General features: G+C 52.4%; 1 protein-coding gene across 7 annotated transcripts in view; it reads right to left on the reverse strand.

The window, feature by feature from the left end:
• Nucleotides 1–24,340, reverse strand: part of CTIF (cap binding complex dependent translation initiation factor) — a 259,305-nt gene that overhangs the window by 146,162 nt on the left and 88,803 nt on the right. For all 7 annotated transcript variants that reach the window (XM_019721364.2, XM_019721357.2, XM_019721333.2 and 4 more), the window contains 3 exons: nucleotides 16,672–16,745; nucleotides 15,333–15,437; nucleotides 9,620–9,695 (listed from right to left, as the gene is read on the reverse strand). In XM_019721364.2, coding sequence (XP_019576923.2) covers nucleotides 9,620–9,695; nucleotides 15,333–15,437; nucleotides 16,672–16,745 — 255 coding nt within the window. The remainder of the gene's footprint in view (nucleotides 1–9,619; nucleotides 9,696–15,332; nucleotides 15,438–16,671; nucleotides 16,746–24,340) is intronic.

Below are 24,340 nucleotides of genomic sequence, written 5' to 3' on the forward strand. Positions count from 1 at the left end.
CTGACAGAGGCTCTGAACTCAGGGACAAACTCTATCACCATCAGCCACCACCCAACACACTGAGGGGGGTAAGTCTGCACACAGAAGCGATGTGATCCAAAGCAAAGGGCCAGAATGGTCAGCCCAGCGCTTTCCATCCATCTCTGAACCATGGCTGCCTATATCTCCACCTCAGGTGGTGGCTTTGACCACCTGCAAACATGCGGTATCACTGAGGGCTCTCCTGAGGTTTCTCCCTTTGATGGGCGGAAAGGTACTGAGCCCTAATCCACAGGAACCCTAATCCACAGAGGCTCACCCAGGGCTGTTGGGGCCAACGGGTCATCTGGGGCGTGCCTAGTGACAGGAACAGCCACTGGAGTCTGGGGATTGTGTAGTTCCTGAATCACTCAGCCCTTTGCAAGTCCACATCCTTGGTTGTCAAATAGGGCAAGATTCTTTGTTCTTTATTTAAGCAAAACAATTGTAAGAAAACAAACAACAAAAAATTTTGGCAGCCAACAGAAGGGGACAGATAGGTGATGTCACTTACTGAATTATCAAGAACTTAAGATAGACAACAAAACTGTATTAGAAACATTAAGCTTGCTGAGAGACCAAATCTTACCTCTTGCCATCACTAGAAGAAACGATCGCTATGTGGCATGACAGAGGTGTTAGCTAATGCTACAATAGCAATCACATTGCAAGTAAATGTATCAAATCAGTATGTTGTACACCTTAAATTTACACAACGTTGCATGTCAAACATGTCTCAATTAACAAAAGAAAAAGAGGGGGAAAGAAGAAATGGTTAGTTAGGAGCACAACTCCCTGGGAGTAAGTCCTACTGCAGTGACTCTCAAACCTGACCGGGCAGCAGAATCATCTGGAGAGCATGTTAAAACATAGCTTACTGGGCCCCAGAGTTTCTGATCAGTAGGAATAAAGGGGGGCCCTGAAAATTTGCATTTCCAGCAAGTTCCCATGTGACACTTGGGATGCTGCTGGGGTGAGGACCACACTTTGAAAACCACTGTCTTAAGGGTTGCAAAGGTGAAGAAGATGCTTTCAGCCCTCAGGATTTGGAGTGTGTGTTGTGAGGGGAGGTGTATATGTGTAGAAGAGACATATATACACACCAATGATGTGGAGGGGCAGCCCTTCTATTAAGATAGATATTAAGCTGGAGGAGCTCAGATGATTCAACAAGGAAGTGGTTATCAGGGAGGACTGCACAGAGGAGGTGACCTCTAGGCAGTCTTTGACGAACGGGTATGTGACAGGCAGGCAAATGAAGCAGGAAGGACATGTGCTGCTAATCAAGGTCCTGTTAATTAGTCACAAGCCTAGAGTACAAACTGGGGACTCACAGGAGGGAAGCCTAGAAGGCTAGCAGGCACTGGGGGGAAAGGAAAGTCTGGGGATCTCCCATGGGAGTCGGGAATCAATAAATAATTTTTAAGCAGGGCAATAAGAAGTTGGGTAAAACATTTGGTAAATACCTTTCTGGGTCTCAGTTTTCTTATCTGTGTAACGGGGTGATGGGCAGAAGGTCTGGGCCTTTCCTAGCTCTGACATGCTATGATTCAGTGTGGGCACGGGGAGGGCGTGGTGCCATCCTGTCAGTGGCCTCACCCTGCTAGCAGCCCCTCACGAAGCACAGGGAACCGACAGCTACGCACACGTGCTTGGTCTGTCTGTCCATATGCTGCCTCCAGAACCCTGGCCCAGCCTGGGAAGCGGAGGCAAACCTGGAGGTGTCGTATACATTGCTAATCTCCCCTGGGCCCGTCCCCCCTCCCTCCTGCTTGTGCAGAGCCAAGCGGCCTGGGATTGTGTGCTGGCTCACAATGGAAGGAAGAGGGTGTAGGAGGGAGGTCCCCAGGCTGACCCTGGCATTGTTCTCAGGCCAGAAGAAAGCTTCCTCCTGCCTGGCCACTGCAGGGCCAGAAACAACGGTGTCCAGCCAGCGCGAGTCAGCGCGTCTGGGGCGGCCTGGGAGCTGGGGCCCATTCACAAATGCCTGCTGGAGAGCACGTAGCCCTGTCCGTCCCCCGCCCCCTCTGCGGTGGGCCGCCTGCTCCCAGTGAGAGAAGCTGGGGTAAACGAAAATAACTGGCCTCTCCGCCTCCAAGCTCACCGCCGCCAGGAAGGAGAACGCGACCAGAAATGGCACGCTGGCTAATAAAGGAATAATGGATGCTTCACACCCTTAGCAACACCTTCCTTTTCCCCCAGCCTCAGCTGCTCCTTCCACTGACGAAGGACAAAGGAGGAAAAGCTCTGGACCAGGGCGCAACCTTGTTGAACGAGGCCCCGCTCAAGTCAACAGGACATCACCAAGAAGGCCGGGGTGTTAAACCAGCCCTGGAAACTGCTCCAGGAATGGACGGCAGGGCTGCAGGCAGGGTGACCCCAGTCAGCTCGGGCTTCGGAGCCTCTCCTGGCAGGGACTGTTGAATCACGGGGGGGAGTGTGAGAGAGTGCGGGAGGGCAGACCTGCCTCTGAGGTTCCACACACAGGGTCCCACAGGCCGGTTTAGGGTCTGCTCACAGCACGGTGCACGTAGCACCTCTGTCGACCTCCGTGTCCCGAGTCCAAGCCATTCCGAAGCAGGGCTGGGAGGGCAGCTCTTCGCTGTGAGATGCCCTTAGCCCAGCCAAGGCCGAGACGGAGGCAGAGTTCAGTCCGGCCTTGCTTGGGCCCAGTAAGCCTCACACTCTCCAGTGTTCCCTCCCGCCTGACTGACCCAGCCCTCTGGCACACAGCAAAGGGTCTGTGCACGGTCTGGCCCAAAGCAGGGTATGGACCAGATGACCTCTCCATGGGGTTGGGGGGCAAGTCCTGTTTTTTAAGGGACCCTGGCCTGTCCCTAACAGAGTCACAGAACTTCCTTCCTTGGCCACTGTGGAAGATGTGTACATCCTAGGAATTCCCCAGGAGGAGGGCAGAAGGACTGGTTGGGCCCTATCCCATGGCTGCCTAAATTCTCCTTCCATCACGCATTTCCCGGCTCAAGAACATTCGATCGGGTCCTTATTTGGTTGAGTCTCAGGGCCTCAAGGACCGCAACACCCTGCTCTCTCTGCTTACGGAAATGTCCCCTCAGGACTCCAAGGCTCCCCCATTCTCCACAGCCTCCTTTTCTTCTGAACCACAGCTCGTTCACTTCTGCCGCCCTTAGAGCCATGCCTTCTTGTTTCTTTCTACAGATCCACCTCCCGGCCATCCCCCAAGGCCCAGTGCCATGTCTGCCTCCTCCAGGAAGCACAAACATGAGGAGAGGCAGGGAACGACCAGAGAACCTCAAAAATGGCGTGGAATCAAGTCCCCCCCATACCCTCACAGTCTCTGAGGACTGGGGTGGTCTGATTCATCCAGGACACATGCACGGAGGAGGGAGAATTTGAAGAGGGCCACGAAGGAGGGATGTTGGTGAGGGAGCGGTAAGGTAAGGACACACGGGTATGAGGGCCGCGCTCAGCAAAAGAAGGTGCCAACACGGCTGGGGAGGCAGGTCTCCTCTCCGCCTCAGGTCTATACAGGCAGACAGCTGTTCTTTCAAATCTCAGTGTCTACGTCTCCACGCTAGCTTACCCTGCCCCTCCCCCCTGCACAAACCCCCACAGAAGGGACCTGTTGGATGGTTCCCAAGCACCTTTCTTGGGTGTTCACCACTCTGTGCTTGCTTCCAGTTGTGGCTGGGTCACATCACGTCTGTAGCGTGCTTTTCAGTTTACAAATAACTGTCACTCTAGGACCTGGTTTACATTTTGACCCTCGGTATAGCCTTTCAACGTAAGTCAAACAGGTGTAGCTTCGCTCCCACTTAAGAAATGGGAGCTCAAAGAGAACGATTACAGATGAACTGCATGAAGTCCTGTGTGTGGAAACGGCTCTCAGATGACAACAGTGATGAAATGAACCTATACCTTACAGGGCAGTTATGTGAACTCAGAGATGACACTGGCACCGCTTTAATTCTCAGGGCTTTTTGTCCCTATTTATGTTCTAGATCAGCGTCTGGCAAACTTTTTCTGTAGAGGGTCAGAGAGTACTTTGGCTTTGTAGGTGATAGGGTTCACGCACAATTACTCAGAGCTACCTGTAGCACAAATGCAGCCACAGACTGTGAGCAGATGAAGGAACGGGGGGAGCTGTGCGCCAATAACAGTGTACGAGGTGTGATCAAACAATACGTTGAATGTTTAAGTAAAGAAAACATTTATTACAGTAAAAGACTATTACCATGAATTCCCCTCAAAATATTCTCCCTCACTTAGAACACACGTATCCCATTCTTCTTGCCACTTTCTGAAGCAGTTCTGGAAGTCCTCTTTCCTGGGTGTCTTTAGTTGCGCTGTCGTGGCTGCCTCGATGTTCTGAATCATTTTGACTTTGGGGGAAGAACCACAAGACACACAGTGCCAGATTGGTGAATAAGGTGGATGAGGACACACTGTAATGTTTTATTTGACAGGAGTTGCCATATATCAGAAGCGATGTGTGACATGGAGCATTGTCATGATGGAGGATGATTTAAGGAACACTTTAAAACACACCTTCTCTCAACCGTAGCTCACATCCAACTGACTGCACTGAACAAGTTGAAACTTGTCACATACTGTTACCAAGGTTCGACACGCCGCTTCTCATATTGAAGATCCCTGCCTTTCCACTGGATGGCACTCGGCAGCGGCAGTCGCCGTATTTGTTGAGCACAACAGAAAGGCTGCATGTCACACATCGCTTCTGGTACGGCAATTTTTGTCAAATAAAAACATGACGGTGTGTCCTCATCCACCTTATTCACCAGGTCTGGCACCGTGCGAATTCTGGCTCTTCCGCAAGTCAAAAGGACCATGGAAAGTTAATATTTTGAATCCATTCAGGACATTGACGCAGCCATGACAGCGCAACTAAAGATACTCATGAAAGAGGACTTCCAGAACTGCTTCAGAAAGTGGCAAGAACGATGGGATAAGTGCGTTCTAAATGAGAGAGAATATTTTGAGGGGAATTCATGACAATGTGTCTTTTACTATAATAATTTTTTTTTAAATTTAAACATTCACTGTATTTTTTTGATCATACCTCATATTTGCAGAAACAGGCTGGGGGGAGGGGGATGGACTTAGTCTGTGGACCACAGTTTGCCAATTCCTGCCTAAGCCCCTGGCTGTGTTCTGGATAACTGAGGCTGCTCTATAAGGGAGGCGGATGTTTTCTGGACCCCTTAGGGCCAGAAAGCACTTGCTACCCACAGTCCCAGCTCCCTGCAATCTACTCGCCCCCTCCCACCCCCAGGCCCTGTGAGAAGCCAGTCCTGGTGGCCTGCTGCCTAGGAAGTTTCCTAGTTGTCACCAAATCTTCATCCCCCCAAACAACAAAAATAAAAATAGGCTCGCCTCACAGAGCACGTTGGCCATTCCCAATGGGCTTTGCTACCTGGCGGCCCTGGACAGGAAACCATGGAGTGAAGAACTCCTGGTCTCCTTTGTTGTATCAGCGCCTATTTTTGTCCTGAGGGAGGAAGCATGAGTGCTGGGGAGTCCAGAGAGGTAGAGGGGCCCTCCTAGGTAAGCACGCCTCCTTGAGAGCTGAGGCAGCATTGTAGGCCAGCAGGGATTAGAAAGAGGCCACTGGAAAACTTTCGGATTAAAAAATAGTAAAAATCATATCTCTTCCTCTTCTAAAGGTATCAGTAGGGGTCTCTCCCTCTCAATCTCTCTCTGTCTCTCTCTCCTCTTTTTCCATTTTTAGTGCCTTCGGCAGTAGAACAAAACAAGATATTCGTTTTCTTGTTCTTGCTTATTAAGGAAATGACATTCACCCCTAACTTGCAGTACGTGACGACAGTCGCCTAGAACGAGAAAACCGTCTTCCCGTGCCTCTTCCTCCTCAGCGTCACCCCTTAAACAAAGGGCACCCGGGGAGTCAGGCTGCCTGAATTCTAATCCCCCGCACCCACTGATAAGCCTGGGATTTGGGGCAAGGTATTTAATCTCAGTTCTGTCGTCTGTACAATAACAACGGAACCTATACTTGCCAGGGCAGTTATGTGAATTCAGAGATGATGTGCAGACCTGTAGCCCAGACGGTGCTGGATTCCGTGAGCCTCTGTGAAGGAGGCCCAGGTTCTGGACTGGGGTGCGGGGGCTGAGTCCCTCTGGGACCCGAGCAAGCCAGCGCTCATTCAGTCATTCGCCCACTGTTTAATAGGCCCCGTAGGTGCCCACGTGGAGCTTACCTTCCAGTGGGAGAATGCAAGCTACACAGTAAAGCATATGCACCACGAGCACTATGGAGAATAAAGTGAGGAGGGGGAGAGGATATGCGGGCAGGGTTTGCTGAGAAAGAGCCATCTGACCAGAGCAACCTCATCCAGGAAAGGACGCTGGTTGAGAGCGTGTGCTCCACAGGGATGATGTGAGGAAAAGCGAGACAAGAAAAAGGAAGGACCATCCCCGTTCTCGGAGCACGGAAAGCATTCAGTGAGTGTTTGCAGGGTTACTGTTGGTGCGACAGTCATTGCTGGATGCTCAGTAAGGGAACATTAAGAGAGTTCCGTGTCTTGGTCCCCTGGAAAGGCAGTGGCGCCTGCATTTTAACTCAGTCCATCATGGCTGAGACAATGCTTGGTCCGCAGAAACATGCTCGATCAATACTGGGGGACTCAGTGAATGAAGTCAGGCTGTGAATCCCATGGGACCAAGAAGTGACATGAAGTAACACGTTGGAGAAAAGGACAGGGCCTGGGGGAGCAAGGTGGAGCTGAATTTTCACTTTGTTCCTCGGCATCTCAGGACATATTAATAATCCTTTGCTTGCGAGTTAGCATATCCTGGAAGTTTCCAGAAGACTTGGCAACAGAGCTGGCATAGCTCTAGGGAACAATAAAGTCACTCCTTCCCATCTGGAGGGCTGGGAACTGGGCTACAGCCGCTTCAATCCAGGGTGGGACGGCCCCTTCCCACCAACGTGGATTTCCAAACCGCAACGGCGCCACCTGCTGGAGGAACAAGGCTGCTCCTGCATCTGCCACCATTTCTGTTCCTCTGAGCACTCAGTGGAGTGAGGGGAAGCACGGTCATCCTTCTGCCCACAGTGATTTTCATTCTGAAAATTCATTTGCCCCTCAGATTCCTCGGGGTGGGGGGAGGGTGTGTGTGTGTGGGAGGGGTTCTCACCCTGTCATTATTTGGAGCAAAGCAGGGCAACAGGGTGCTTAACTCCAAGTCCTCTCCTTTATTAGCCGGTCTCTTGCCCTCTCTGCATCAGTGTGAAGAGAATGCCTTGTAAACACTCTCATGAGGTCAGAAACCCCATTTGACGTCCCCTGAGTCTTCTGGACCCCTCAGTAGACAGTGCCTTGGGTACATCCATGAGGCCAGAAATCCCACCTGACTCAGTTACGTTCCTGTTCAGGGCGTGTGCCATGCCGACCTCACAATGGGCGACTTACACACACATTCTACACTGCCAACCTGGGTCAGTCACCAGAGATCAGAGCAATGGACCTGACCAGGGCAGACCGAGCACATAATTAACTGCAGCCAGACAGAGAATTTAGTTTCAAAATTTCCTAACAGGAAAGCAAAAAGGGAAATAAGTTGGGTTATGCAGTTCCTATTGTCAGACAAAAGGCAGCAGACATTATGTTTGGCTGTCAAAGAATTCAAAGAAAAATGATCAACATATGTCCTTTCAGAAAGCTTTGGGCAAGACACGGGATAATTCAACAACAATGTCTTTCACCTGGGGTTTTGTATAAGAAACACAAGCATCCAGGGCCATGTAGGGAATAGGGAGGCAGTATTTCTGCAGAGCCCGGAGGCGGTGTGGCTCCCTCTGCTCTGGTAACCTGAGGAGACACTGAGGAGAAACTGCTCAAGTTACCACACCTCAGGGGGAAGACCACGGGGGGGTGGGGTGGGGGCCAGAGCCAAGGCGAGGGATGTGCAAGGGGAGGCCAGAACCTACGCAGGTTTGAGCCCCGTGGCTTCACATGGAACATAGTCAAGCTTAACCTGGCTTGGATTATGGAGCTCCACCTTCCCCTGCCAGCGCCTGTCCTTCCGGAGGCAGAAGACAGCACTTTGTAAAATCCCAAAGTCCCATACTGGCGGGTGCCTCCCCTGCAGGCCCAGGTGAAGCCGTCTGGTGTGGGGAATGCGGCCAGCACCCCTCACTCGGTGGGCAAGCACCCTCCTTGCTGTGCAGCTGATAGAGGCTTAAGGGGTGTGCCCTCCTGGGAACTGCCAGTGTTCCAAGCGTCTCAGGAGTGTGTGTGGGGGACTTCCTGGAGGAATGCCAGGCCTTCGCATAGCAGGGGACATTTTGGCCATATAGGGGCTTCCCTTCACTTGTGTGGCTATCTCCTTCACCATCTCATCCTCTCCCTTATTCTGGGGAGGAATGGCCCGAGTGTTGGCCTGGGTCATTTCTGGGGACAATTTGTACGTTGAACACCAGTAAGGAGGCAAGGACACCTTTAGCTGCTGGGGATGAGGGACTTCCCATTGGAAACGCAACGGTGGAGCCGCCAGAGCAGTGCACTGGTGCCCTCTAGTGGGAGAACATGATAGTGCAGCAGTCTGTCCACATAGCCTTTGCACCAGCGGCATGTGACCTTGGGGACGCACTCCGAGCAGGATTACAAATTTTGGGGTTGTCATCACTGTGGCAGGCCAGCCAACCCCCTTCCACCCGACACACAGTTTACAATAGAGATGCCAAAAATGCAGACAGGACCTATTCTAAGCCCAGTTGTGTGTGTCTCCGCTTCTGGCCTACCGTATGGTTTCACTGCCTGGAACCGTAACTGACACCTCCCCCACCCTCTAAATCCATGTCACGATGTTCAAAGCTTCCAGCTGCCCACCCCGGATCAGAGCTCTTCCCCAGTGGTAGCCTCAGCTCACCTGAGACTCTTGAGAGTTTGTGGACGCTGAAATCTGGCTTCTGGCTATCACCCACCCAGCTCACCTGATCTCCCTCAGCTCCCGTTTCGGGGAAGCAGACCTTGGGAACAGTCACCATCAACAGCATCGGCCCTTACTAACCAATTAAGTGCCTTTTAGGAGAACCGTGACAGGCAGACCTGGGCACCTACGGTCGGCCCTGTTCCCAGTGCTTGGCAGCTCCGGGGGCTTCAGCCCCAGCTGACAGGGGTCCCCGAGGGAGAGCACTGCATGAGAACAACCCCCGGCACTCACTGCCCGCTGTGGAAAACGACCAGGTGGGATCATCAGCAACAGAGGGTACCTGGCTTTGGCTGGAGGTGGGGTTTGGACAGGCACCAGGTGTCAGCCTCTGACCTCCGTGAGGTGCTCCACCTGGGACCATTCACTGTGACATATGCCCCACGTGTGACTCCCAGTGAGAGATAAGCTAGAGCGCCCTGCAGATCCACACTACGCATCACGTCTAGGGGCCTCTGGGGCCTTCTGCACACACATCACAGCGGGACCCTCTGGACCATGGCAGGGGGCCAGCCCTGCCCACATACCAGGGTGGTACATCCAGTTACGCCGTGCTGGAGCTAGGGGCCAGGGGGAGTGCTGAGGCCCTGCCCAGGCCCAGGATCAGGACCCGGGCGGAGGAGGGGTATGAGGACACTGCCCCTGCACCTACCTGCCAGGTGGGGAGAACCTTCTCGATGTCATTCAGGTTGATCCCATCCCCATCTTCCAGCTTCCCTTTTCCACACCTGGACCAGAAAAGACATAAAGGCATTGAAAGGATGGTGAATTCATGTATCCTGTCCTGGCCTGGCAAGCAGGAAGAGCAGGCTAATCAGGTGACACCTGGTCCTGCGCTCCCTCAGGGTCTGCAGAATCAGCCCGTCCCACCCAGACGAAATGGCCCTGGAGATCCCTGCAGAGGAGACCCTCTGCCCCCAGGCCTGGCAGCACAGGCCTTTCCTGAGGACAGAGGACTCATGCAAATAGTAATGCTGACACCAGCTGGGGGTTAGGGGGGAGGCACAAAAGTACCAGAGTTCCTTTTGACCCTTCCAGGCAAAGACACTAAGCTCCTTGCTGATAAAAAGCCCCAAACTTGTCACAGCTCCTGCAAAAGCCTATCATCTTGCCCATTACATTAAAGGGAATATGAATGAACAGAGAGACCAAGCAACATTCTCCAGGTCGCACAGCCTCTCCCCCCCCCCCCGCCCCCATGGGGCTTCCTCCCTCCTTGGCCTGACTTTGGGCCAGCCTGGCAAGCCTGCTCAGATATTGATGCTTTGTTTTCATGTCCTCTGCAGCGGGCACACCTTCAGGCCAGAGATGTGGGCCCTGATCCACTGCCAACAGTCCGTGCCTCCTGCATACTTAAGGTGCAGACAGGAACCGCACTGCTGGGGGTGGAGTCCCAGCTGCTCCCTTACTAACTGGGCGACCACGCACAAGTCGCTTAACCTCTCTGTACCTCGGTTTCCTCATTTGAAAAATGGGGATAATTAATAGTGTCTAACCTCATAAAGTGAATGGAGGGGAGGATAAACGTAGGGAAGTACTTAGAACCTGCCAGGCACGCACACGTGCGTGCACGCGCACACACACACACACACACACACACACACACACACAGAAACCCCATACTGAATATACCATATGTAACTGTAAATATATTATGGTAAATACAGATAATAATTGTATAATATAATAACTAATAAGGTAAAACTATTATTACTACTACTAGTACTACCTCTACTTCCACCACTATTACTGTTGTTACTGTTATGGGGAAGCAGCAGCATAGGTCCTAGTGCCCACCCAGCCTCACTCAAGTTACTCCTTTTTGGGGGTCTCCTAGTTTCCTCGTCTGTCGAAGTGAAGAGAATGACAGCTCCCTCCCTCCTCCCTAGGTTGTGGTGAGTTTTAAATAATATGAAGTGAGCACTTAAAACAGGGATAGGCACATGCCCTGTGCAAAGTATATATTGGTTACCTCTACTATTATGTTATTATTGACCCACGTATGGTGAGGGCTGCTCAGGGGGTAGGCAGCAGTGTTTTCCAGCTGCAGAGTTAATGCAACTTTCAAATTTCAGAGTAATTAGGTTATTTGTTCAATATTTGCCAAGCCTCTCTTGTGTTGTGGGCCCTGTCAACCTCTCTTGGAGTCACAGAAAATAAATCCAACATGGTTCCTGCCCTTCCACAGCTTGTGGCTCTTTGGAAACGCGTCCTAACCTCATCTAATGGGGCAATGCACCTGAGCACCAGTAGGGGGCAGCATGAGATAAGGGTCACCAAAGATCTATGGGCAGAGCAGTCCTGGAACCCTAAGGAAGAAAAACCTGCAAAACTGAGCAAAGGCTTGGGTGGAAGAGGGCACTGGGATATGGTCTACACGTCCATTTCACAAGTGCTTTTGTGTGGGTTCCGGCTCGGGCTGGGCCCCAGTATATATAACACACAGGCTGGGCTCTCGGTGTCATAGCCCAGCTGTGGTGTTGGGTCAGGGATCAGAAAAGGCGCTACAGGAACCCAGAGGAGCAGCTTCCAGAAGAGTCTGGGCAGAGGGAGGGAGATGGGTCACGAGCTGGCCAAGCAGAGAATCTGGGAGAATGTCCCAGGCAGAGGGCAGCAGGGCAAAGGCTTGGAGTTAATAAGCGTGTGGCCAGTAGAAATGTCTATATTCATGTGGCTGGAGTGGGGTGGGGATGGGGATACAAGGGGGTGCGAAAGGGACAAGATGACCCTGGAGGGCCAGGGCTGGAAGGGCAGTTTGGGGGCCTGGCAGGTGGAGCTGGGGTGGGAAGGGTGTAAGGAAGGAAAAGCGGAGAGTTCTTACCCCCTCCACACCCTCCCCAGGCTTGTGATGGGCTGGGCTACAGATGAGAAGACGAAGAAGGTTCTGGAAACATCCAACTACCTTTTAACTAACAATTCTGCCTGGTAAAGACAGGCTGGCCTGTGAAGGCACCAACTGCTTGCAGGCACCTGTGCCGTAAGTGCCACGGCAGTTGGGGAGGAGGGACCTGGGGACGCTTGGCCTACTAGAATGGCTGACACCACCTCCCCAGGTCACGTGTGTGTCTCACACACCTCTGGCTCCAACCACATGCCGGACAGCAGCCTAGCCCAGCACAGCCGTGGCCTTTCATCCTCACCTCCGCAGCCCCTCTGGGGTGCAGAGGGTGCTGTGTTCCCCTGGGCCCTAGGCCGCCCTGTCTGGGACTCACAACCCCCTGGAGGATGCAGGTTGAGGGCAGAAGGTTGATACAGACAAGCTGAGTCACTGCTGCCAACAGGGTTTCCAAGGCAACAGCCTTCTCCCGATTTCTGTCCCTCCATGGATACACAAGCTGCGGGAAGCCTTGGCAACCGAGTGCAACCAAGTGGTACCCTGCCTCTGAGGGGTGCTGGGGTCCTGTGCCCCATAAGGCAGCTCCTGGGCCACAGGAAGCTGCACCTGGTCTCTCCTGGAACCCGGATGAGACAGAACATGGCCAGAGTCAGGTGTGTCTGGGGAGACCCCAGACGACTGTCAGCGAACCATACAGGCTCCCTGAGTGGGTGAGCCTGGCCTGTCGCTGGTGAGCAGGTACGGCCGGTTCCTCTGGCTCCAGAGGGGACAATGGCCCTCAGCACCAGGGGAACCTCTCCTTCCCTGGATAATCACCTATTGCTACAGCCAAGTAGTATTTTGTTATGATGCTAATTTGTGTGAACTGGTGCAGACACCTCGGAGAGCCTGATTTCAACATGCATTCCCCATCAAACACCTTCAGCCCTTCTGCCCTCTGGGTCTCAGTTTCCCCACTGGTTTCGCTATCCATATGCTCCCAGGGGACACTGGCGAGACTGGGAGCTTCCAAAACGTTCATCCTCCAACAGTGCTCTCCTCTCTAACCCCCGTCGCATGTACTTTACTTAACTACGCGCCTGGCAGCTTGTTTCATAATGTGGACTCTGTAAATGTCTACATCACAAAACAGTCTTTCACAGTCTCAATCCCAACTGCGTTCATATCTCCTTTTAATAGTAAACAGTCTTGCTGGGCAGGGACTATGTTTTATAATGTGGTGTGTGTGTGTGTGTGTGTGTTTCCCTCACAGTACCCAACACCACGAAGGGACCCAGTGGGTCTAGTGACTGGGCTTCCGGAGCACAAAATGCTCAGTCCTTCTCATGGCACACCCCCAGCTCAATAGCTCCCACGTAGAGCAGATGGGATGCGTCACCTCTGCTGAAAACCCGCTCCTGAACTTGACCTGCTGAGGAAAGGTCAGCTATCCTAAGCTCAGCAGCATGGGGGGTGGGGCGGGGGTGGGGCACAGCCCTGAGCAGCTCAGGAGGAAAGGGCCTCATGCTGCTGAATGAGGGCTTGAACCTGCAGTGAGTGGGTGGATGGCATGAGGCAGGGCCAGGGGAGCCCCGTAGCTGGGTCTCTGCTTTGCTCTATCTCCTTCTAACAGGGTACCTCCACGTTCAAGTCCATCTCCCCTCTCCACCCCCCAAAAAATGACCCCGAGAGTTCTGATGGAACCTACCCAGGCAGGACAATGAGAAAAGGAAGTGTGGTAAGAGGCTGGGGTCCCCTAAGAGCATCTGAGTGATGCACCTCTCCCTCCAAAAAATACACACATATATACTATTCTGCATAAAGTTTTAAGGGGGTGTCATGCAGGGTCTCCTGCTCCCCGTATAAGAACGCAGGACATGGTGAGGCCAAAAGGGCACACCCACGGAGCCATAGATAGAGGAGTCAAACCACTATATTCTCGCTGGCGGCTGGGTTGGAGACACAGGGAGCAAACATCTGCCAGTACCCCAACAAGGGGTCTTCCTGCACCCCAGTCTCGCTGGTGGCCAGGCAAGACACAGGAAGTAGGAGCCACACGATCCGCAACCTGTTGTTCCCTTCTCTGCCAACCAACCAACCCCCTAGCGTAGCCACAGCAGTTATATTAGTGGCCAATGGCTAACTGGTTACAGCTGATGGCCATCTAATAACCAAGCCAGCACCTTTCCACGTGAGGCGGAGAGCCTGGAAACTGCTCTCTGGGACTCTGTCCCCACAGGGGGTTAAGCTGATTCGAGGGCACTGGTGTGATGACCTAGGCGCTGGATGGCATCAGAAGGCCTTAAATCATGGCTCTGCAACTTGGGGAGGCTACTCTGCCTCCTGAGCTTCATTTCCCTCTTCTCTAAAACAGGGATGAGAACACCTTCCGTCCTGGGTTGCTGCTCATTACACTGCGGTGAGACCAAGAGAAGGCGTGGTGGGGTGGGACAGAAAGTGGCAGCAGGAGGCCAGGTGAGACGCAGGGAAGTAGCCAATAATATCAGTTACCTTTAGACCTGAAGTGACAGGGAGACAAGACTAGGCAGGGAAGGATTGGGAGGAAAAAAAATGTCATGAGTAGAATTTAAAAAAGAAAAAAACAGAAAATAACAAGTGCTGACGAGGATGTGGAGCCATCAGACCCCTTGTATTTTGCTGGGAATGTGAAATATTCAGCTGCTGTGGAAAACAGTTTGGCGGCTCCTCAGAAAGTTAGAACATAAAATTACCATGTGCGATATTGTGATTTACAAGGAGATATATTTGGTCTTTGTCCCCAGGCCTGGCACAGAGCTCCTAAAAATCCTTGGTATTTCCTCTGCGAGGGGAGCGACCATGTTGTTTTTTGTTATGTTAATGAGGCGACTTCTGGAAAGTCCCGAGGTAACCTGAGCATGGGGCCGGTTGCCAGGGGGATCAAGCGAGAGGTGGGAGGGTTAGAACTTTCAGTCCCATCCCCTGCCATCCGGGAAGGGAAGAAGAGCAGGAGATTGAATGGCCGGCCAACGGTTTGATCAATCACGACTCTGTAACGATGCCTCCACACAAACCAGAGGGCAGACTTCTTTAAAAGGGAGAGGCAACACTGATACACGAAATAAGGAGAGGGTGAGACAACCCCGCAGAACATCAACCACTACCTCGGTGGTGCTCCAAGTGGGGTCCCTAGGAACTTGTTAGAAATGCACGTTCTCAGGTCCCACCCAGACCTCCTGAATCCGAGACTCTGGAGTTTAACGTCCCACAGGCGGTTCTGATCAAGTGTGAGACGCACTGCACTAGACTACTGACGCAGGGCCACTGTGGGGCCTGGAAGGGAAGCGGGGCAGTGTGGCTAGAGAGGCCTGGGCAGTGCAAGGGGGAGGGGCTCAGGAGAGAGGCCCCTGAACCTGCAGGTCTGAGGCAAAGAGCCATCTGTGTGTCCCCCTTGCAGCAGGGATGCCTTCCTGCCCAGGGAAAGGCCCCTCTCAGGTCCGATATAGCCAGAGCTGTTCTCCACCCCACCCTGCACTTATATACAAGCCCTCCCCACCCAGCCACCCCTTACCCTTCACGGTCGATGTGTGGCAGGGGCTGCTTGGGCGTATGTCGGAGCTTCCGGTGGAACTGGGTGAAGTCCAGCTTTTCGGGCTGCAGGTCCCAGGTGGCACCACTAGAGGGCGAGGGAGGGCAAAAAATGAGAGGCCCAGTGGAGACCAGCTCCGTTACTGACCGGGCGGGCCCAGACACCCAGGCACAATCAGGCAGGAAGCATCCTCAGAAAGAGGCAGGCAGGAAAGGGGAGGGCACCCACCAGCCACGGGCAGGGTCCCGTAGGGACCCCTCGCTCAGACTGGAAGGTGTCAGCTCTGGGGACGGCCTGAGGAGCCATCACCTCTCTTCAACCCTGCTGTATGTAACTCATGCTTATAAAACACAAGTGTGGGCCTGATGCCTACATGACAGCAGTCCCCCTAAAACACAGAAGAGTTTGTTTTCACACCTACATTTGAGAAAGCCCAGAGAGAGAAAGGAGGCCCAAAACCTGTCACTACAGCCTCTGACAGCAGCTCAAAATGGCGACAAGGCCGCTCTGAGGTACATGGGGCAAGTCAGTGGGGAAGCAGGAGGCCAGGTCCTGCAAGCTCCAGCCTCAGGAGACCCACGGCGCTTCTGGGCCGAGCGGGCCAGAACCCGAGCCAGCGTGTGTCTACAGTACAGCGAGGGGTGACCAGCTCCAGGGGAGGGGACACCATGGCAAGAGCCCAGGAGCAAACTCTTCAGGGGCACTGTCCCTACATCCTGAGGAACCCTGGACAATACCTGTTCTTCCAACCTGGTCCATCAGGAACCTTCCAGAGTCTGAGCCACTGACAATCCTTCCTTCCACCAGACCTCTACGCGGCCAGCTCCCTCACCTGCTATGACCTCTGGTGGGAGAGGTGGGGTCTGCAGCCACTGCTGTCTGCAGTCCCCACGGGCCTGCTATGCATCATCTCTCTGTTAACCCAGGTGCCTGGCGTCCCCATCAGCCCGTCTCCTGTGCTCTTCCACCTTCCCAGCCCTCCCTCTGCTTTCTCTCCCTCTCCCGGAAGCTGGCGGGATGTCAGCTGTCTTCCCTTTCCTCTCAACCTTCTTTTTCCTCTGCCTCCTCTTCCCTTCACTTTCTCTCTTTCCCTTGGATGCTCACCCCTTCTTTGATCTCCTTCTCTCCTCTCTCTGGCTTCCTTCTTCTTCAGTCTCTTCCTTTCTACTTCACCCCCCCCCCCCCCAGATTCTCTCCACTTCTGGATCAGTGGACTCTTACCATTTGCTCAACCTCCAAAGACCCCATGGGGCATAAGGGACAAGTAAGCTGGGGTCCCAGCCGGCGCCACACAGCCCAGACAAGAGGAAGCGGGGCTTACCTGAAGGAATCGAAGGTGTTGGCAGCCCAGATGTCTGTGCCCAGCATGTCCAGGGAGTTATCTTTGCTGCCATTCTGGAAGAGATTGGGGAGGAAAGGGTGGCGTTATTTGCTACGCCTGGACACTGAGAACAAGTGGGTGGAAGGCCTCGCCAAGGCCCATCCTGGAGAGGGCTGCAGAGGCATCCTGGGCAGCTAAAAGGCTGGGGTGAGGTCCTGGCTGGTGCCGCCAGTAAGTCAGGGGGACTCTGTGGAGTACCTCTGGCCTCCTCCCTCACTACTATGGGGTTTGACAGAGCCATGTGGTCAGGTACACACACAGCCCAGCCTGTGGCTCTCTCCTCAAAGCCTCCACACGGACGGACGAGATGCCACCACCACTGCCAGCCTGATGGCTGTGGCTTTTCCCCAGGCAGGGGCTCTGCAGATCCAGACACACTGGAGGGTCCATGTCGAAGGGCTGACTTTCCCACTCCCCAAAATCAGGTAGCACCAAGAAGCCCCCATTGACCAAGGCTACACCAGTGACCGAATTTCTCTAAGTCAACCGGCTCCAGTCTTCATGCTTGGATGTTTCCTATGATCCATCCCATGGACAGAAAAAACACCTTCCTTGATCCAGCTTCCATGATTTAGCTTCTCTGCTGTCTCTGCCTTCACTCCTGATACCATCCATCCCTCGTTAACCCTACTGTCTGCTATCCATCATCTCACTCTTTAAAAACAACACCTCCACCTCCACTACAGCTGAACGTGTGCATGTCTTGTGACCCAGGACTGCACCCCCAGGTATAAACACAACTGAAATGTGCACAGATGTTCACCAACAGTACACAGCACAGAGGTACAGAAACCACCCAAGTGTCATCAGCAGCTGACGAGACAAATACATCGTGGTATGTTCACATAATGCAGTGAGAATAAACAAAACAACATGCAAATGACATGAAGAAATCCCACAAAAATGGAGTGAAACAAAAGAATCCATGGTTCATTCATGACACCAAGTAAGTTTGAGCTCCTCGACTGCTACCTCTTGTTCTTATGCCCCCACAGTGGTCACCTAGGCACACAGTAGGTCCACCTCAGATGCCTGCCAACCAATTAAACAGACTCTACCCTGTAAGCGGAGGAGGCGCAGGCCTGCAGTCTCTGTGTCTGAAAAATTGATTCACAAGTTAGGATGTCAAGATCGATTTACGGTCCTAGGATTCGAGGCCCAAAGATTGGAGGAAGAATGTGGGTAGAGAAAGAAAACACACATGGAAAAGGGACGAGGATCAGAATGAAACCCAGGAGTGCAAAGCATCTCACAGGTAAATGACCTTGAAAGCAGCTCCAGGGCAGTGTGAAGGGCACATAAATCTCCCTCCTGGGCCTCTCAGCATAGGGGCTGACGCGGAGGGAGCTGGCAGGGATGCCACAGCTGGATGAGGGCACCTTACCCTCAGCCTAAGGGAGGCACCTGGGGCATCTCAAACTCAGGCCCCAGCCTCTTCTGAAGCTGCACCCTGTCAAGGAACCTACCAACCTCGGGACCTCTTAGGATCCAGGGAAAAGGCCCCTGGCTGATGGGTGGGAAAGAGGGACAGAAGTTGGAGGAGACGCCGAAGGCCACCTCTCTGTGCTTAGCACCTCCGGTGATGTGCTGTTCACCAGCTGCAGTCTGAGATGAGAAAAGGCAGTCTGGGAGGGAGGTCGCAAGGCCCAGCTGGTGAGTGACAAGTGCCAGAAGGCCAGCCGGCGCTGTCCAGGGCCACCTCACCAGGCAACCAGGCACGTTTATTTTTTTAATGCTTCATAGTTACAGCTTCTCCACACATTTTTCTCACTGAATCCTCACAACACTCACCCATTCTATAACCCAGAGAACATATTCTGAAACTGCCGCAGATATCCAGAGTCCTATGTTAAAGGCCAGGAATCTCAGAGATCTCCCTGCCGTTCCCAGCAAACACCCTGCTCCTCAAACTGCCCCCGTCCCCAATCGCCTCAACCTCCTGATTCCTGTGAAGGCCAGCATTCTCCATCACCCAGGACAGAAGCCTCTGCAAATGCTCTCTCCGTTTCCACAGGGTTAGGTTTTGTCACGTCTCACGCAGACCTACCTCCTGCCTCCATTCCCATCCCACTGACAACGTGATGCTAATTCTCAGAAGTGCCAGGATACGGTCCTTTACAGACCCTGGAGTGGGAACGCCGTCTTTGCATAGCCTGAGAGTGTCCTGGGAGCCCACCTCCGGGAAAGAATGTAGATGGCACTCCTGGAGGAGGTGACAGCCCTGGGCAAGAACAAGGACTGGGGACTGTGAGCAAGACAGCCTCTCTATGCTGAACATAATAGGAGGGTAACTCCCCGCTGCCCCCCTTTAAGGCTAGTGTCCTGACAGGGAGAGGGCAAGCCTCAGGAGAAGTTCCTCATGAAAACCCTGGTCACAGGGGATGACCTACTCATTGTGGCTCTATTTGACAGCACATAACAAGAATCGGGGACATTCCCTCAGAGTCTGTTGCAGTGGAATGTGACGGGCATATAATCAACACAAGCAACCTTTATCAACAGGGGCTGGAAAAATCGCCTGGCACTTGGAAACAAAAATCTCTCTCCATCAAGCCTCAGCCCAAAGAGGAAAGAACCTCACGGGCACAGCCTTCCTTTGCTGTCCCTTGTCGATGCTGGCCTAGGCAGTCATGACTGCTGCAACTAAATGGGGCAGCCAGAACCTGAGGGCTTCGCACGGTCCACTAGCCTTGGGCTGGCAACATCCAAGCAGACCTCAGGCTACCCTGCCTGGTTGCTTCAGATCCGGTCAAAGCTCTTGGGATATTCCCCTCTTCTTGAGTTCTGGTCACCAACCCTCAAAGTTTGCATCCAACACACAAGCCTCTTCGTGCCAAGAGAAGGCAGAGGGGCAAGAGTTTGCAGACAAGCAGATTCACAGACAAGCAGACTGCAGCCTGATTTCTGGGAACTCTACGCTACGGAGGAGCCAGACTCACCTCACCCTCCAAACCACCCTGACGCTTGCTCAGACTGAGGACCCATGCAGAGGTGAGGACAAACTAAGGACAGAGAAGAAGGTGACCAGGACTTGGCTTGTTCCCAGGCACCCCCTGCCTTCTCAAGCCTTCTGCTTGTGGCTGCAGAGTACTCAGCTTCCACCTGGGAGAGCTGGTAATGCTGTGTTAGTGACTGGCTCACACACTAGTCCGGCTGTGAAGGGGCTCTGCGGCCACACAGAGCTGCCCAAGGTATGGGGTATATTCTTGGGCCACTGTGGTCTTCCTGGGCTCAGGGAAAATAAGTACATGTTCTTTCCACCCTCCCTTCCCCCAGGCTTTCTTTCTGCTGGAACCCAGCTAGACCCTGCGTCCCTCTCTTAATGCTAGTGCCATGAACGCACAGCATGTACAACACGGACCCTGGTGGTCGGTCCCTCCCTGACTGTTCTGTGGCGGAGCTCCCTGTGGTGTTCTAGCATCACGGATCTGCTGACTCTCAAATGTTGATGGGCATCAAAATCACCCGTGGAGGGAAGTGTTGATGGTTTAAATGGAGTGCAGCTGGAGTGGTCCACGGAACGTGCTTTTGGAAACACTGGACGTTCAAGAGTTTCACATGGGGGGAAAAAGTTCAAAAGGGCTCCCTTGTCAAATGTTTGGGACAGACTGGGGTAAAAGATTGTTAAATAAATTACTTTATTGTGGAACTTCTCCGTGTCTTTATTAGTCTGAGATGGATGCTGACTCTTCAAGGAGGTGGCAGTATGGTATGCAGTGTCTCCCAAACTCCTTTAGCTAGAAGTTCATGCCACCCTTCCTTCTAATTCCACGGAGCGCTTTGCAAGACTAGGGTTCCACAGAACCCCCTTTAGGAAATAGCCATCTAATGCTCGCTGTTAGCTCTCTCCCCTTATTAGTCTGTCTTCTCGTTGAAGGTAGAAACCTTTGCTTCACTTCTTTGTTGTGTCTCCCTGCCCACTCACTCCCCATCCTAGACTTGGGACCCAGCATCCATGAAATACTATTTAGCAAGAACTCAGGGGCCAGGCACTGGGAGCTCTCCATATAACCTCCCTGGCTTTCCCAAGAATGTTCTCCAGTTTGCAATTTCCTGGTTGGTCCTGGTGACCATGGCTTGTCTCTGAGCCCCAGTCCTCCTGGGCCCTGTGGTCACCCAGGCCCCACCCCCCAGGTTGCTGCAGTGCCAAGGTTTTGAGAAGCCTTATCAGAAACAATCACCCTTTTCAATGGATCGCTTTTAGCACTAAACGCCGCTGAATCCTTCACAACAGCCCCTTTTACTGGCAATTAGGGGGCCCCATGCCAGGGTGAACCTCGCTGCTCTCAGAACAGATCACAAAGGGATAATGAGCACTTTAAACCACGGGGAAGAAGAAATGGAAACGGCCTGCCCAGAGGCAGGGAGACTGAAGCCGCCTCTGAGAGGCCCTGCTGGGAGCAAAGCTACCCTCAGCTCAGGGGAAGACAGATTCCAGATGATGGCAACAGAAACCATTGACGCAGCACCCTGTATGCCAGGCACCATCTGAGCGCCTTACATTTGTTACAGCCGGAGGGAACCGATGTTATTTACCATCAGCCCATTTCACTGATGAGGAAACTGAGGCTTGGTGACCTCGTCCACATTTATAGAGCTAGTTCCCAGGATGGGAATACATACAGTGGGGTCCAGAGTTTATGTTCTCAACCACTGCATTATGCAATTATTCAGATAAATTCTGACCCCACTGCAGATTTCCACAATGCAGTAACATATCCATCCCTGTCCAGGTCCATCTCTGCCAATGTTCGGGAAGGCAGTGCTGGTGGAGGGAGTAGATCTGCTATACTGAAATTAAGGGGGAATGTGGGGGGCTTGGTGCATGAGCGAATGAAACACGGTGGGAGGCAATCATTGTATAGTAGAAAAACATGCTAAGTCAGGTGTAGGGAGGAAAAAACCCAACCCTCTTCTCTGCTGCTTTTCTCTTAACAACACAACTGCACAGTGATTTTTGCGTGTGTTTGTGTGTGTGTGTGTGTTGCAATTCCAGGCTGCAAGGGTTTAGAACTAGGCAGAACTTGGCTGAATAGGATAGGCAGCAGAAAGATTCCCCCCAATGGCATATCCTAGGCCAAAACCGGTGCTTCACGCAGGCTGGGTCTGAAACTCCTCTCAGGCTCAGACTAAACCAGACTTGAACGGTGACTTGGGTTTGCTTGACAGAAGAAATAAGGAACCAAGCGCAGAGGGAGGTGTTGGGGAAGGGGGAGGGCAGGGCCTAAGGAGAAAGTCCTATCCTGGAGAGAGAGAGAGAGAGAGAGAGAGAGAGAGAGAGAGAGAGAGAGAGAGAGAGAGAGAGAGAGATCAGTACCAAGGACAGCACCCCACATGCTAGTGGGAAAGACAATGATAGACCCCAGTATTTTAAATCCCCGACAATAGAAGGGCCTCTGAGGCAGGAGAATGACAGCACAGAGAACCTTCTGGGTGGCACCAGAGCTGAGTTCAGGAGCACCAAAGGCCCTTCCTGTTACTCTGGAAAGTCTGTGTCTATCTGTCCATTCTGTCCCTTCCCTCTCTACCCCCGCTATCTTCAAATTAAGACTCAAAGACCAGGGAGAGGTGGGAGATGATGACTAAAGCCCGTGGCCAAGTTCGAGTACATTTCCCCTAAGTCAACCCTTTCTGCCCATTCTCTCTCAGCTAATTAGGTTTGTGGTGTAGGATTTAAACAGCCCCGTTATTATTTGAAGCTATTCTGGACGAGGCCACACCAGACGCCACTTCTGGCTGGCTGCCTATCTAGCATCTGCTGAAATAATGGGGGCTGTTCCCGGTCCCCACCCTGCCCCATGTCCCTGTGCAAAGAAAGGATCCCACCTTCCCAGGCTCCTCACTAGGAGGCATTCTTGGAACTCCCCCGTCCCCAGGGACACCTCCCTTCCTGCCAATGCCAGACTCAGGGCTACAGAAGGCCAAGGAAGAAAGGGGCTGAGAGGTCATCTGGTCTAGGGGTGACCTGGGAGTTCTGCTGGGGTGCTCCCACAGCAATGAGATGGACGGAGTGGAGGAGAAAGCGCGTTGGCTCTTTCCCCCGTCTCACCCAGCGGTTCTGCCCCTGCTGGGTTTCTATATGGGATTTCCTTTAAAGATTTTGATGAAACAGAAGGTTCTCTACTCTTAAAAAAGTAACTTTTTATTTTAGACAAAATAAAATTTGTGTAGACAAAATCTGTAAATTCCCATCTAAATTTAAGAAATAATATAGAGAGATCCCGTGTACCCTTTACCTAGTCTCTCCCCAAGGGGAAACTTGTAAAACCATAGCACAGCGTTGTATCCAGGATACCAATGTTGGGACAGTCAAGATACAAGACATTTCCACCAGCACGAGGATCCATCCTGCTGCCCTTTCATACTCCGGCCCCCTCCTCTCTTCGCCCCTCTCCTCTCCTGATCCTGGCAACTGCTGTTTCCATAATTTTACCATTTTAAGAATGTTACATAACCGGGATCATACAGTCGGTAACTTTGGGGGGGGTTGGCTTTTTTTTTCACTCTGCATAATTAATTCCCTGGAGATTCATCCAGGTGGCTGCGTGTGTCAATAGCTGGCTCCTCCCTACAGCTGAGTGCCACCGCTTGTCACCCGCTCACCTGTTGGGAGGACATGTGGGTTTTTTCCAGCTTGGGGCAATTATGAATAAAGCTGCTAGAAACATTTGAGTACAGGTTTTTATGTGAACGTCAGTTTTCATTTCTCAGGGATAAACAGCCAGGAGTGCCAGGGCTGGATTATATGGTACTTGCCCGTATAATTAAAAACAAAACAAAACACCCAACTGTTTTCCAGAGTGGCTGCGCCACTTTACATCTCCACCAGTGATGTAGGAGTGATCCAGTGTCTCTGCATCCTTACCAGCATTCGGTGTTATTATTCCATATATGTACATAGTAAAACTGTAGACATTCTGATAGGTGTATAGTGATATTCCCTAGTGGTTAATGGTGTTGAACATCTTTTTGTGTGCTTATTTGCCATCTGTATACCCTCTTCGGTGAAAAATGTCTCTATGTGTATTCTGTCCTGTTTTAAGTTGGAATGTTTCTAATATTGAGTTGTGAGAGTTCTTTATATATTCTAGCTACTAGTCCAATTTTGCATCTCAGTGTTGACATCTGTCGATTATCTTCTTTTCATTAAGTTTGAAATCTTCCTGGTTCTCAGTATGACAAATGATGTTTGATTGCAAGTAGGACACTTTCATGATAGGTTGCGAGATGCGGAACTTATTTAAATCTTCTGTTTTCATTGGCTTTTTGTGATGCCACTCAGGCAGGGAAGGGGGACGGGCACAGCCTCACTCCTGCCAGTGAAAGTAGAAGTCAGGGGGGCGCTTATTGTTACAACTAGTGGAGGTGGCATTCTAGGTCCCCACATGGCCCCCATGACCCTGCCCTTGGGGGTGACCTCATTACTATTGGGTGACATTGGAAGTCCCAGCTCTCTATTAGGCATCCTCTGACACATCCCAGCAGGGAGGGGAGGGGCGTCTCACTAGCTCTGAGTGGGGTGGAGTCCAGCCCCCTTCACATGGTCTCCATTGATACCACGGGGGTGGTTACAAGCTGGCAGGATTGAAAGTCACAGCTTCCAACCGGC

Source organism: Rhinolophus sinicus, linkage group LG09 (assembly GCF_036562045.2).
Source record: "Rhinolophus sinicus isolate RSC01 linkage group LG09, ASM3656204v1, whole genome shotgun sequence".
Classification (NCBI taxonomy): domain Eukaryota; kingdom Metazoa; phylum Chordata; class Mammalia; order Chiroptera; family Rhinolophidae; genus Rhinolophus; species Rhinolophus sinicus.